Source organism: Petaurus breviceps, unplaced genomic scaffold (assembly GCF_028583685.1).
Source record: "Petaurus breviceps papuanus isolate PSGF00001 unplaced genomic scaffold, PetGlider_PUasm1.0 140, whole genome shotgun sequence".
Taxonomy (NCBI): Eukaryota; Metazoa; Chordata; class Mammalia; order Diprotodontia; family Petauridae; genus Petaurus; species Petaurus breviceps.
The window spans coordinates 48,630,481-48,644,195 of record NW_027185698.1 but is presented as its reverse complement, the minus strand read 5'-3'; the positions used below and the strand labels follow the sequence as shown (position 1 = coordinate 48,644,195).

Here is a 13,715-nt window from a genome sequence, read left to right as displayed (position 1 = left end):
GAGTGGCCACCGGCGCCCCTGCGGCCTCCGCGTGCGCGCTGCTTCCCGCCTTTCCAGCGGTGCTGATGGGAATGGGGCGGAGCTTCCGGGGACCACCGGCCCCTAGGGAAGCTGAGGTCGGTCTAATGTGTATTAGAAAATGAGGTAATTGTTGGATCTCTGAGCCACTTCCATCTACGGGAGAAGTCGACACCCATGCCCGCAGGCCCAACCGCTGCAATCCTTGGCTGCAGGAAAGAGGAACAGGGAGGAGGAAATGGGGGAGGGTGGAATCCAGGGGGCGGGGAGCCCTAACTCCAGTTCTCGCGATAGCCTATTGGAGCATTTGGCGCGTGCACATTCTCCGTACTTTCTCCCTCAAGTTCTTTATGAGTAACAGGCCTGCTTCCGTTTCCGGTCACATCTTTCCCCCTTCCTCCTTCCAAAGGTCACCTCCTGGCCCGTTGCTTCTTGAGAAAGTATTGCCCCGTCACTCCGCTCCCCACTGTTGTCCGAAGGCCGTTAAAATGCCGGGTCTTGTCTCAGGGAGAAGCTTGGGAGGCCGTAGAAAGTACGGCACCGTTTCCCTAAAGCGGCCGGGCCGCCTCCTTCCTTGCCCGCAGGCCGACGCCCCCGACCAGTGAGCCGCGGGTCACGAGGCTGCTAGCCCGCTGTCGGGACTCTCCAGCCCCGCCGCAGAGCACCGGCCGGACGTTCTGTATACACTTGGCTTTCTCGAGGCTAGGCTGGCCCTTCAGTAAGCCGATTGATGCCTATACAAAGACCAGATCGAAACAGCCTCTGCGTTCTAGAACCTTGTGTACATTTATGTCTAATGATCGCGGGGAGAGTAAGCTACGGGGTGCTAGGTACCCTGAAAATGTCAGGGCATGGAGCGGAGGGACCTGGAACGAATTCAAACCATCTTCTAGTCAAGTGGTAAAAGTTCATCGTGACTCTTATAGAAGTTCCTTTGGGGAACTTGCAACCTGATAGGAGTGCATGAGAAAACTCACCGAGATAGCTTTGTTGAAGGGAGAGGATAGAAGGACTCCCAGAGTATGGTCCTTGGCCAGGAACCCCTGCATCTGTCTTTAATCTGAGGAATTACTGGCTCAGGTCTCTCAGGAGGCGGGGCGGGACTACTTCCAGAGACTTGGTCTCAGGGCTTTTTGGGGTCCAGGTCCCACCACCTGATCAGGGAGGAAAGGGAAAAAAATTTACATGATAGCTTGTATATTTAGAGGGAATAGCAAATTGTACAAGGCAGATTTGCAGTTTCATAGGCAGTCATTTTTTTGTTGTACTGTTATGGAAATGCTTGTTTTGTTCTGTGAATTGAAAATAAATTTTAAAAAAAGTAAAAAGCAGAATGTACAACTACATACATATAGAAAACAAGGCCTAGTTAACCTTTGGGGGGAAGGCGCAGCAACTGAGGGCACCAATTATAGCTTCCCATAGAAAATAGTACTGGAGATGGGTCTTGAAGGAAACCAAGGTTTCCAAGAGCCAGAACTGAAAAGAAAACATTTCAGACAGGGATCACAGAGTAGGAAGGAGATGGAGGAGAGGGTATAGGTGTGGAGTGTGTGTCTATGTTTTATTTAACAAGTAGGCTTAAATTACTAGACCATAGAGAGTATGGAGGATAGTAATGTTGGGAGGAGTTTATATTTGATCCTAAAAGTAATAGGGAACCACTGTATTGCATAGAGGAGTGACATGGTCAGGCATATGCTTTAGGAAAATCACTTTGCTTATGTAATGTATGGAAGATGATTCTAGTAGGAAGGAACTTGAGGTAAAGAGCCTATTTAGGAAAGCATTGCAGTAGTTCAGACAAAATAACAAGGATTTGGACTAGGGCAGGTGTGGCCTCAAAGCTGAAGGTTCCCCACCCCAGGACTAGGTATGGCTGTGTGAGTATCCAGAAGTCACCTGCGCCTGCTTCTATGCATCGGTGAGCTGTCCATTGGTATGGAATAGAGCATATAACAGATTTTTTTATGTGTTGATTGGTTATGGACAGGAGAGATGTTGAGAAGAAAACAAATTTGGATATGAGATAATATACTGGATTCACTTTTGATTAATGATGGATGTCATTTAATTAGGAGGTTCTTCACTGTTCAGGGGTTTGATTCATCCACAGTGTTATTGGCAAATAGAAATATTTGGAAAGCCTTATTCTACTTTGCTGCTTACTCCCTGTGCAATCCTGGGTAATTTTTGGCCTTGGTTTTCTTATCTGTAAAATGGTAAGGTTGAATTAGACGGCCTCTTAAATTCTCTTTCAGTTTTAACTATGATCCTATAATGGGAAACCCTCTTCCATTTATATTCTTTGCTGGACATCCTACATGGCAGTGGCAAATACCTTTGATGAGGCCATAGCTCCCTGTTTAATGCTTTCCTTCCTGTTAATAATCTGATAGTATGTTATAATGAACCATGTAGGTCGGGCCCTAAAAGGCCAGGCCTAGAGGATGTGTTCTTGGAAGAGACTATTATAAAGCTCTGTGGACAGAAGGGTGGTTATTTATGTAGGTGAGAATTCAGTAATAACGAATTTAGAGAGAAATTGCCCACACTGCTCACCAGAGAAAGGGCAGGTAGCTGTGTAAGTATGTCTCGGGAACAGTTGCCAAGCATTTATTAAGCACTTACTGTGTTCTAAGCACTGGGTTAGGTGCCCAGTAGTCTCAGTACAAAGAATGAAATGGTACATATACAAAAAAGATGTTTGTGTGTATATATATATTGCCTTTTGAGGGCAATTGGGGTTAAGTAATTTGCCCAAGGTTACATGGCTAGTTTTTGTGTGTGTGTGTGTTAAGTGTTTGAGACTGGAACCAAACTCAGGTCCTCCCGACTCCAGGGCCGGCGCTTTACTGGGCACTTTACTCACTGCACCACCTAGCCGCCCCAATGTTTGTATATTCTAATTGGGAAGATAAGTATATTAAAAAAAAAAGTACATACAGAAGAAATATAAGGAGAATAAATAAAAAATAATTAAATACTTGTTATTTTAATAGAGAGCAACTGGATTTGGTTGAATAGGGGACTAACATGGTCAAATCTGAGCTTTAAGGAGAATCACTTTGGCAACTGTGTGGACATACTACAGTAGTGAGAGGCTTGAAGCAGGGAGACCAGACTGGGAGGTTGTTGCAAAAATCTTCACAAGAGATGATGAGAGTGAGCTAAGGTGGTGGCTATGTGAGAAGAGAGAAGGGCTGGGTTGCAAAAGATGCTGTGGAGTTCAAAATGGCAAGGTTTGTTAACTGGTTGGATGTGATGTAAGGGAGTTTGAGAAATAGAGGATAATGCTGAGATTATGAACCTGGGAGACTGGAAGGAGGGTGATGCCTTCAACAAAAATAGAACAATTTGAAAGAGGGAAAATGAGTTCAATTTGGGATGTATTACATTTAAGACATCCAGTTTGAAATGTCCATTAAGTACTTTGTAGATGTGGCAGTGATGCTTAGAGGGAGAACTGGGCCTGGATACAGGATGATTGTAAGAATAACAGTTTCTGTTTATAGGTCCCTAAAGTTTACAAAGTACTTTCTTCCCCACAACCCTATAAAGTAGGTAGTATGAGCATTATTATCCCCTCTCCCCTTTTTCTAACAGATGAAGGAACAAGGAGTGATAAAGTAACTTGCCCAGCATCACCCAAATAGTAAATAAGGGTGGGATTTAGGATCATGAATCATAGATCTAGACAGGGAATGAACCATAGAGGTCACCTGGTCAAACCCCCTCAGGTACCAAAAGTCACCCAGTTAGTAACAGAATCTGGATTCAAATTCAGGTCCCTTGACCAAGTTCAGTGTTCTTTCCATTACACCACTACCAACACAGCCAAGCTGCCCAGGAAGGGAGATGGGCAGACATCCCTCATTCTGCATGATTTCTAGGAGACACAGGCTAAATATAGGATCCCAGGAAGAAAAGATGACTAAGATGGTGGACATCAAGGATCACTATAGCCTAATGAATGAATTTATAAGTAAATAAAGCATTTATTAAGCTTTTACTGTGTGGGGAACACTGGAGATACGAATAGAAAAGATGGGCCCTGCTCCCGAGAAGCTCACATTCTAATGCAGGAAACAACACATGGGAGGCTTCAGCTGTAGGTCTTATGGAAAGGTCCGTTGGCAAAGAAGTTGGCAATGCATCTTCTTTCATGGGTTTCAATGGATATAATCACCCCTGTATTCTGATTTTGAATAATTGACAGTGTCAAGGACTTTGGTATTGAAAACTTTCTTTTCTGGGTCTTTTGGCTGCAGATTAGTGTAGCAGCAACCACCCTGCATACCCAGGATGGCTGCTAGCACAGGTTCTTGGATCTGTTTTACTAGGCAAGACAGCTGTGCAAGGGGTCAATAATTTTTTTAAATTACAGTCATTAATTCAAGGGAAAAGTCAGTACCCTGCACTTCAGAGGAAATCCAAACAAAGAAAATAGAGAAAATACAAGCAGAGAAATAAAGATCAACAGACAGGGCTTCTAACTGTCTGAGAAATTAGCACAAATCAACAGATGGATTCAACTGTCTGACCGAAGCAATACATACATAGTTACCAGAGAGAGAGAAGCACCAACATCCGCGTTTTTCAAAGGGGGGGGGTGCTCCTTAACGGCTACCCAGAGTGTCTCATCTGGCCAAATCACACAAACACTCTTCCAGGGAGTGAGCCCCAAAGCAAAATGCTAACTCAGAGTATATATACACTTCTTCAGGGTCAAAGGGCATCACAACCCTCATGACCCACTACCTAATTACAAACAAAAGGTGTGGACCTCCCTGAAAAACAAGCCTCCCCTAATCAAGCTTCCCTTAGTAGGAAGATCTTATATCCTATTAACATTACAATGAGGCAGGAGCTTTAAATGGCAGAAGCAGTTACCATGTCCTACCTCTTTAGGGATTATTTGCCAGCATGATGGCTTCAGGACCAGGTGGGAAGCAGGATCAGTGCTCTGGGGGAGTACTCAGAACTCTTGGACTTACCCACTCATTTGCAACAGTTGGTCACTGGTTGGTGGTAGCAACCACCAGTAGAAGGTAGACCCCTTCTCCCTAGGGATTATAGTGTAAGCCCCCAAATCACTCCTTGCCTCCTATGGTGCTTATAACATTGGTTGCCTGTGTTCTCTGCCTGTGCTAAAAGAGCCAGAATGATTGAGGGAGGGGTGCCATAGGACAGGTTATATAAAGACAGATTGGAAATGCTAAGCAGTGGCTCCTTAATCTGCAAAGAATCATGCATTCCCTAAGCCAATGTTTATACAGGACAAACTGTATACGGTAATTAGATGGAAAAGACAGCTACATCATGAAAGGGACTGAGAAGGAACTGACTTTTCCTCTATCCCTGAACTGAGAAGTAAATGCCCCTTTCCCCCTCACCTTATCAAGGGAAAGCTCACAACTGTTACAAGCCTTTTGAAGGGGATCTTAATAGTGAAGGAGATGGACCAGATTAGTTGTGCACTCCAAGGTATTAAAGTCGATCCTTTGGCAGGAAAAAATTACTGGTTAAAATGCAATTTGTGTGTGCAGTTGCTACTTTTTATAAGATTTTATTTAAAGTGAGCACATTAGTATGCTGGCCAAACTTCATCAGTGTAACCCATTGGTAAAAATATCCCTTATTTACTTTTTTTGGACTTATCCCCTAAAAAGATTTTTAGAAAAAGAAGAAAAGGTCCTATATGTACGAAAATATTTCTAGTAGCTCTTTTTTGGTGTGGGTGTGGGGGGGATACTCATCAACTGGGAAATGGCTAAACAAATTATGGTAGGTAAAGTTAATGAAACAGTACTGTGCTATGGGAAATAATGAAAGGGATTTCAAAGAAGCCTGGGAAGATTTATATGAACTGACTCTGGGTGAATTGAGCAGAATTAGGACAATTCATACAAAAATTATGTTTTAAATGAACAGGTTTTAAAGACTTAATAATTCTGACCAACGTCTGTAATTGTGATTCCAGAAGATCAATGATAAAGAATGCTACCCATTTCCTGACAGAGACCAAGGACTCAGTATGTAAAATGAGACACAGACATGGCCCATGTGGGAATTTGTATTTGTTTGACTCTGCATATTTGTTAGAAGAGTTTGTAATAAGAGGGGGTAGATGGGAGGGAGATAAAAAATACATGCTTAATTAAAAAAATAAAATAAAATTTTAACTTGACTGGTTACATGATATTCATCCCTAGAAAATTATAAATTAAAATTCATGTGTGCATATACATATATATGTGTATACATAGTTTCATATTTCACAAATGGGGGAGACCACAAGCTTATGGTTAGAGTGTGGGCCCATGAATGAGGGAAGAGAGAGGCTCACTTTTTCATATTATGCCATAGGCAGTCGGTACTGAGCTCACACTGGGTATGAGGTTCTACATCTCCTTTCTGGGCACAGCATCATCTCAGGGATGGGGCCAAGACTTCCAGTAAATTTGTCTTTTAAAAAAAGAAAGTTTTTAGGAAAAGTGGCTCAAGTGCACGGTCAGGGAATTGACCAAACTAAGGTTAACTGCCCCAGCACCCACTGTCACCACCAGAGCCTTCTTTCATCTTCACTCAGATCAGTACTTCCCAGGTCCTGGAAGCAGCCTGATGCATCCACTCCCAAGTTGGCCTGTAACCAATGACCCTTTTAGCCAATCATCTGATGCTGAGGGAAGGGAAGGGAAATACATTTTCTCTTCTAGGCATGCATGGCCTTTAATCCTTCCCTTTAGTTGATAGCCCCTGAGGCCAGCTATGGAGCACAGCCTGGACTCTGCCAGTTGTTGGGGGGGGGGGGTGTGGGCGGGAAGAATTCCAGGGATTGAAAAGGGGTCGTTGTGGTCAGGACCCCACCAGGTTCAGGCAGCCACTTGGAGTCAGTTTTGTATCCCACCTATGAATGAATAGCCATGATCCAGGCAAGTCCTTTTCCTTCTTTGGGTCTCAAGTTTCCTCATCTATAAAAATGGGTGGTAGTCTGTTTTTTTGTTTTTACTCCTAAACACATCCTTCAGAAGAAACCTGTTCTGGAGACAAATTTTAAAGTTTGGCTGAATAAATAAGGAGAGTATAATACATGCTGGAAAGGTAGATTGGAAGCAGGTTGTGAAGGGATGGTTCTAAATACCAAACACTGAGTTGGGGACTGATCAACATACAACCCCAGAGACAACTTAGCATTTTGACACGTAAAAGTCCTCCAGAGTCTGACTCCAACCTCTCTTTGCAGGCTGATTCTATGTGATTTCTAATATACTTTATGCTTTAAGCACAGTGGCCTAGTTGATGTTCCCCAAGCATGATGTCCCACCTCCCACTCCTGTAACTTTACACAGGCTCTCCTTGATGCCTGAAAGGCTCTGCCTTCTCACCTCTGCCTCTTATGACCCCTAGCACCTTTCAGGGCTCAACACGAGACCTTTCCTGGTTCCCCCAACTGTTGTTACTAGTATTCCCAACCCATTCCTATTCCCAACTATCTCATGACTATTTTGCATATTTCCTGTATTTGCTTATCTGTGAGTATGCTGTAGTCCCTTAAGAGAATACAACCTCCATTAGGGCAGGGACTGTCTCTCATTTGTATTCATATCCCTAGTACCTGACACACATGGATGCTTATTAAATGTTTGTTGGCCAAAACACAGGGGGTATATTTCACCAAAGGTATTCACCAGGATCTTGGAAAATGTCCCCTGCAAAGTTCTAAATGGACTATAGCTCTTGAGGCTCTCTGGAAGTTCAGGTTTAAAGATGGCATTTTATCAATTGCATCATTCTATCATGTTAGTGGCTGTCTGGTAGAGAGGACAGAATGCTAGTTGTGAAGAGGAAGGATTGAAATCCCACTTCAGACAGTTTGCTAGCTGTGGGACCTTGGCAAAGTCACAAATTTTCTGAGTCTCGATTGACTTATCCATAACATGGAGGAAATTGTAATGGTAATAGGAATTTGAAGATCTTCCCTGTCCCTTAATAGACCTAGGTGAATTTGAGGACCTTTCCTGATTTGAAAATAAACTCTGCCCCTTAATAGGCTGAATGTGATCACATAGAGCCTGTGGTGAGAGGCTTGTTTTTCAGGAAGGCACAACTTCTGTTATTTTGTAGTCAAGTGGGTCAGGAAGGTTGTGATGTTGTCTGACCCTGGAGGAGGCCATATATACCTTTGAGATGAGGTTTTGCTTTGGGACTCACTTTGGGAAGAATTGTGTGATTTGACCAGATGAGACTCTGGGCAACTATTGAGCCCCCCAGCTTTGAAAACCCAGATGTTGGTGCTTCTCTCTCATAATTAACTGTATGTATGTGATGGTCTCTGTTAAATTGTGTTATTTTCTCTGTATTTTTTGTCTGCTTATTAACTTACGTTTGTATTCTCTGAAATTCAGGGTGCTGAATTTTCCCCCTGAACTAGGTAAATGATATATGTTTGATTAAAGTAAGATTGAACCCTTTTTAAGTTGCTTTCCTTTAGAAAAGCAAATCACAGAACCTGTGCTAGCAGCCATCCTGGGTATGCTAGGGTGCTCGCTACAACAGTAATCACCACCTGTGATTTAATCCAGAGAACCAAGAGATAATGTATGTAAAGTACTTTGCAAAATTTAGTGTTAAATGTCATATAGTTATGAAGCACAGCAAATAGATCTCTGGGCCTGGAAGCAAGGCCTGAATTCAAATCCTGTCTCAGAAATCTACTAGTTGTGTGACTTGTTTCCTCATCTATAAAATGGAGATATAGTACCAATTTCAGTCATTGTGAGGATCAAACGAGGTAAGAAATATGAAGTACTTAAGCAAACCTTAAAATGCTATATAATTTCTAGCTATTATTTTGACTCAACAAGATCCAATTACTTAAATCAGCCATTAGAAAATCAAGTGGATGAAGAAGTAGGAAGCATTCCCACAGTTCCTGTGAAAGAGGACCTTCTGTGAATACCAGTTGCCACCAATGGGCAGATAAGCCCCAAAGTCCCTAGAGTGGTAGCCCCCAATCCTGCTTCCAGACCATCCCCCAAAGCCATCATCTATGCTATGTAGCAACCCCTGGGTGACTTGCCAACTGTTCTTGTGGGGGGCATAGGCCCACCTCCTCACAAGCCATAACTAACAGACTCAGAAAACAAAGTTCTCACTCCTTGGTACTGTTAAATACTCAGCAGAAATGACATTATGAAAGAAAAGGCATGACCACCCACTTTGCTACTATACCTCAAGGGCCAGGGTCCCTTTCCACCTGTCTCATCGCTGAAGCCTGTCTGTGCTCTCCCCCACCAGAATGTGAACTCGACAACAGGCACTCTCTTGCTTTCTCTGTGTGTGCCCTCGGTGCTTTGTCATTAGCAAATGCTTTTTCATTCATTCACTGCCTATAGGCATGCAGCTCCACAGGCAGCCCTTGGAGTCCATCAGAACACATGTAGAGGGTCCCAAAAATGTCTTGATGAAATTTTAAGATGGCTTAAAACTATACCTCATCAGCACACACGTACATACCCATACATAGCTATGTGTGTGCACACATATGCATGTTTTCAGATGCGTCCAAGTCCAAGGTGATATGCACACACGTTTATGTGTTTTGTCTGTGTATATACACCTATACTGTGCATGTACTCATACATTTGTGTGTATGCACACACACACACATCTTGGACAGGCAGTGAGTTGGGATGAAATTGAACAGGAGGTGAGCCTGCTGTATCACAGGCAGGAAACTACAGAATGCTCTCTGCCATGGTGGCCAATTCCTCCAGCGACAGCCCATCTTGACATTACCACCCGTTTTCCCACTGATGCGGCATGGCTGCCAATCATACATCACCACACTCTCTCCAGAATCCAAACCAAGCTGCATGGGTATATGATGCACACACACGTGCACACGCACATGTGCTGTCTTCCAGACACTGCCACTGGGTGAGTGTTGTAAAAGAGAGGCAGCAGACTGCCCCAAACTCCCCTGCCCCACCAGAACCAGATGAAAACACAATTGGGAAATGTTCAACAAAATAAAACTAAAATATAGCATAGATAATGCTGTTAATCTGTGGTTTTCTAACACACTCCACCCGTTTCTATTTGAGTCTGACACAAGCAGTATATAACCACTGACAAGACTGGTGTCTACAAAGGAGTAAGGATCCAGGGGAAGGCCTTCAGCACCAGGGACAGATCACAGGGAGATTTTATTCTTGCTGCCTAGAGCAGGAATGCAGGGGGAACGAAGCATGGATGGTTTCAGGCTGCCAGAGTGGAGAGAATAAACACAAGGTTGGTATCCAAATAAAACAAGGCTTCTCACCCTCCCATTACCTAAAGGGCACTGGGTGAGGACTGCCTCACCCTCAGCAAACCCCACCATGCTGTAAGCTGCTTATGTCTTGGGTCAGTCTTTGTATACTCAGCACAATGCACAAGGCACCCAATGAACGTGAGGGTGAAAATGCAGGGGTTGGACACGAGGATGTCTAAGGAGCTGTCCCAGCTCTAAGGGCTACTTGGCCATGAAAGTGGGTAGACCCCAAAGCACAGCCTCCCTTTCTCTCCTGTCTGGGACCCAAGACTGCCAGAAGGGGAGAGGGAAAGCTGCTGCCCTCTGAGTCACTGTGGGGGACTGGCTTGGCCCTGGGGTCTGCACCCAGCCATCCCTTTGGCCCCCACCCCTGCCTTCTACTACCAACACCGTGCATATAGTGCTGAGGAAGAAGCTGCTTTATTGAGGGGATGATGCCCCATGCTGGGGCTGAGCACTCCTCCCCTGGGCCAGGCCAACCCTGCTCCTCCCCCTGACTTCCCCTGAAGGAGAGAACAGCTAAGGCCAGGGGCTGGGGGAGGGTTAGCATTATGGCTTTATACAAGTAGTGATATTCTTTATCTGGGACATGTCTGTGGGAAGGTGGGATGAGGCAGCAGCAGGCAGAACCCTCAGGGTGTCAGGGAAACATGAAAAGGAGTTGAGGGAGGCAGATGGAACTAGGAGATGAGGCGGCCATGGAGCCGGTGCAGTTGTTCGTGGGTCAGCACCAGTCGGTGCCGCTGCCCAAGGCCAGCTGTGCAGGGAAAGGTCACTTTGCCCACATATACAGTGTCTTCTCGTTTCTCTTCCTTGGCCTGAGAGGAAAGAAGACAATGTGCCCTGTCAGGGATAGTCATGCAGTACTGGGTGCCTGGGGATCCTCGTGCTCCCTCCCTACCCCCAGTCTCCTCATTCCTTGTAAAGTACCATCCCTGTGCCCCGCTTCACCCTCACCCTAAGGAAGGCTGATGAGGGGAAAGTGGCAAAGTCAGTGGGGACAGTGGCTCCTGGGCGCTGAGAGACAGTCTCCTTCATCACCTCATCCTGTGGGGAAGAAATGGGAACATCGATTAGGAGGGAAAAAGCCGCCAGCTTAGAGCCTTCCTCCTCATGCACAGGAGGCCTGGGCTTCTCCCAAACGCAAGTCTTGTCTTTTCTAAGGCTTTCCATTATTGTTTGGGCCCCTTCCCCTAGGGCTGGTGGGAAAGGGGCCTAGGTTCTGCTAACTTTCTTGTCTGTCCTGACTGTATATTGACTCATGAGACAGCCTCCTCAGCTGGACTTGAGCACTTTCTGAAGGCAGTGCCAAGGCCAGTCCCTGGTCTTCCTCACAATGCCTGGCATCTAGGCACCCAGGAAGTGGGGTCCTCAATGTTGGCAGGAATAACCTGGCTCAGGAATCACCAAAAGTAGTGGTGAGACAAGGAGAGCAAGCAGTTGGGGGGGGAGGGGCTCTAACCTGTAATTTGTCAATGGTATCACTCAGGGATTGGAGCTGGGCAAGCTGCTCCAGAAGCTGGGCCCCAGGGCTCTTTGTAGCTGGAAGGGAAGGAAGAAGCTGGTGAGCGCCACAGGCCAGGTGAGGGTGGGAGGGGAGAGAAGGGAAGCACTGGGGAAGAAGGATGGCAGTCTTGGCCCACAAGCAAGGCCTCTGTCAGTGCAGAGGGCTGCTTGAGCAAGATGGGAAGGCTGGGTTCTTACCAGGGCTAGACCTCGTGATATCTATCACCCGTGTGCCTGTGCTGAGCTGATGAAGTGTGTCCAGCAGCTGGCTAGTTTTCCGGTACAAAGCTCCAGCTGCTAGTTCACTCTCTGGGCCTTCCCGCACTGTGGGTGTGAGCTTGGCCACGTGCAGGGGAGGCAGAGCTGCCAGCGCTGCCTTCATCTGGGCTCCCTAGGACCAGGAAGACAAGAGAGAGGAGGTGATAAGGGCAGGGGGCAGTGGAGGAGCCTTTGTCCTCCAGCTCACACCCTCCCAGCAGCCCCTTCTCCATCAGCCAGGCCAGGGAGGGGCTCCCACTCCTTGCCTCACTTAGTTTCTCCTGGTCCCATACCTTGAGGGTACTGTTCTCATGCTGTAGCTGGGAGATGTGCATCCTCATGGCTGAAATCTGCTGCAGCAGCAGTGGGGAGTCCTTCACTGGCCCAGGGCCCGGGACATTAGCCAGAGGCTGCCCTGCAGCCCCTCCTGTGGGGCAGACACCAGGAGAGCATTCACAAGTGCACAGGGATCTCAAGGCTCAGAGCTCACCCCATGCTCAGTCCCCAGCCTTACAGTTCCCCCATCTTCATCACCCCCTCTAACACTGACCACTGCCCTACCAGCCCCGAATCCCCAAAGACAGGGAAGTCAGGCACGATCCCCCAACCCCCATCAGCATCCAGGTAGGTCTATACCTCGCTGCTGTTCTTCTGTGGCCAGGCCAGCCCATGGGGGAGGGGAGAGAGGAGAGAAGAGACACACATGTGACAGGGTGTCTGTGTTTCAGGGTGCAAGGAAAGGAGCAGGAACCTGAATCCACAGTCCTCAGAGGCAGGTTTATGCCCTAGCTCACGTACCACAGTCTTCAAGTTGTCCATATGCTCCCACAGCCAAGGAGGCCTAAGACTAGCGCAGCCTCCACACCCTCCCCAGGGTTTCCTGGTAAAGGGGCCTGTTCCCCATAGAAGGCCCTTGGGCTCTGGCCTGCACGTACATTCCTCTATATTTTCAGGAGGTAATGACAAGATGACTTGGGAGTCTTCCCTCCCCTTTCCCCACTTGCTCTCCTTCACATGCAGCTGCCCAAGCTGGGGGGGCCAGGAGGGAAGGGGAGGCCCTCCTTTAATATAATGGGGCCTCTGCAGAAAGACCCAGGGCACTGAAAGAACCAGAGTTTGGAGTAGACAGGACAATGGCCCTAAGGGGAGTAATGGGGGGTGGACTAGATGGCCTGCAAGGTTCCTTCCAGTTCTAACTCCACACATCAGAAAGAGCCTAGACCATGCTGGACTCTGTGGGAGAGGCAGGGCCCTCACTACTCCTCATGGTCTGGCCCAAGTCCCCCCCAGCCCACTGCTCACCTCCAGTGATGCCAGAGACAAGGGTGGCGATGCCCGAGGGAGGCGCTCCCCGCAGCCCTTCAATTGTCCTTTTGGACTGGCTGCTCAAACGCTGCTTAAGCTCCACTTTCTCAGCCTCCAGCTGGTCAATGTCTGCCTGGAGGGTGTCCATTGTCTCCTCAAACTCTCTGTAAGAGACACACAGAGTCCTTGATGCCCCACAGGTGCCGGAGTGTGGAGGAGGAGACACAGGCCAGGCCCAGGGGAGGAGACCCCCAGGGGCCAGGGGAGGAGACACCCAGAGGGCAGGGGAGGAGACCCCCAGGGGCCAGGG

General features: G+C 46.9%; 1 protein-coding gene and 1 long non-coding RNA gene across 13 annotated transcripts in view; one reads left to right on the top strand and one right to left on the bottom strand.

Annotated features, from left to right (window-relative positions):
- Nucleotides 1-4: 4 nt before the first annotated feature.
- On the top strand, nucleotides 5-1,346 carry LOC138149179 (uncharacterized). The gene is made up of 2 exons (XR_011165251.1): nucleotides 5-144; nucleotides 428-1,346. It is a non-coding gene; the product is annotated as an uncharacterized lncRNA (long non-coding RNA).
- A 9,391-nt stretch (nucleotides 1,347-10,737) lies between these two features.
- Nucleotides 10,738-13,715, bottom strand: part of DCTN1 (dynactin subunit 1) — a 39,252-nt gene continuing 36,274 nt past the window's right edge. For 11 of the 12 annotated variants that reach the window (XM_069072030.1, XM_069072040.1, XM_069072102.1 and 8 more), the window contains 6 exons: nucleotides 13,403-13,569; nucleotides 12,394-12,527; nucleotides 12,041-12,233; nucleotides 11,799-11,878; nucleotides 11,294-11,383; nucleotides 10,738-11,154 (listed from right to left, as the gene is read on the bottom strand). In XM_069072030.1, the coding sequence (XP_068928131.1) occupies nucleotides 11,017-11,154; nucleotides 11,294-11,383; nucleotides 11,799-11,878; nucleotides 12,041-12,233; nucleotides 12,394-12,527; nucleotides 13,403-13,569 (802 nt within the window). In that variant the 3' untranslated portion in view covers nucleotides 10,738-11,016. Of the gene's footprint in view, nucleotides 11,155-11,293; nucleotides 11,384-11,798; nucleotides 11,879-12,040; nucleotides 12,234-12,393; nucleotides 12,528-12,698; nucleotides 12,752-13,402; nucleotides 13,570-13,715 lie in introns of those variants that run through there. The other variant, XM_069072119.1, reaches the window with a different exon arrangement.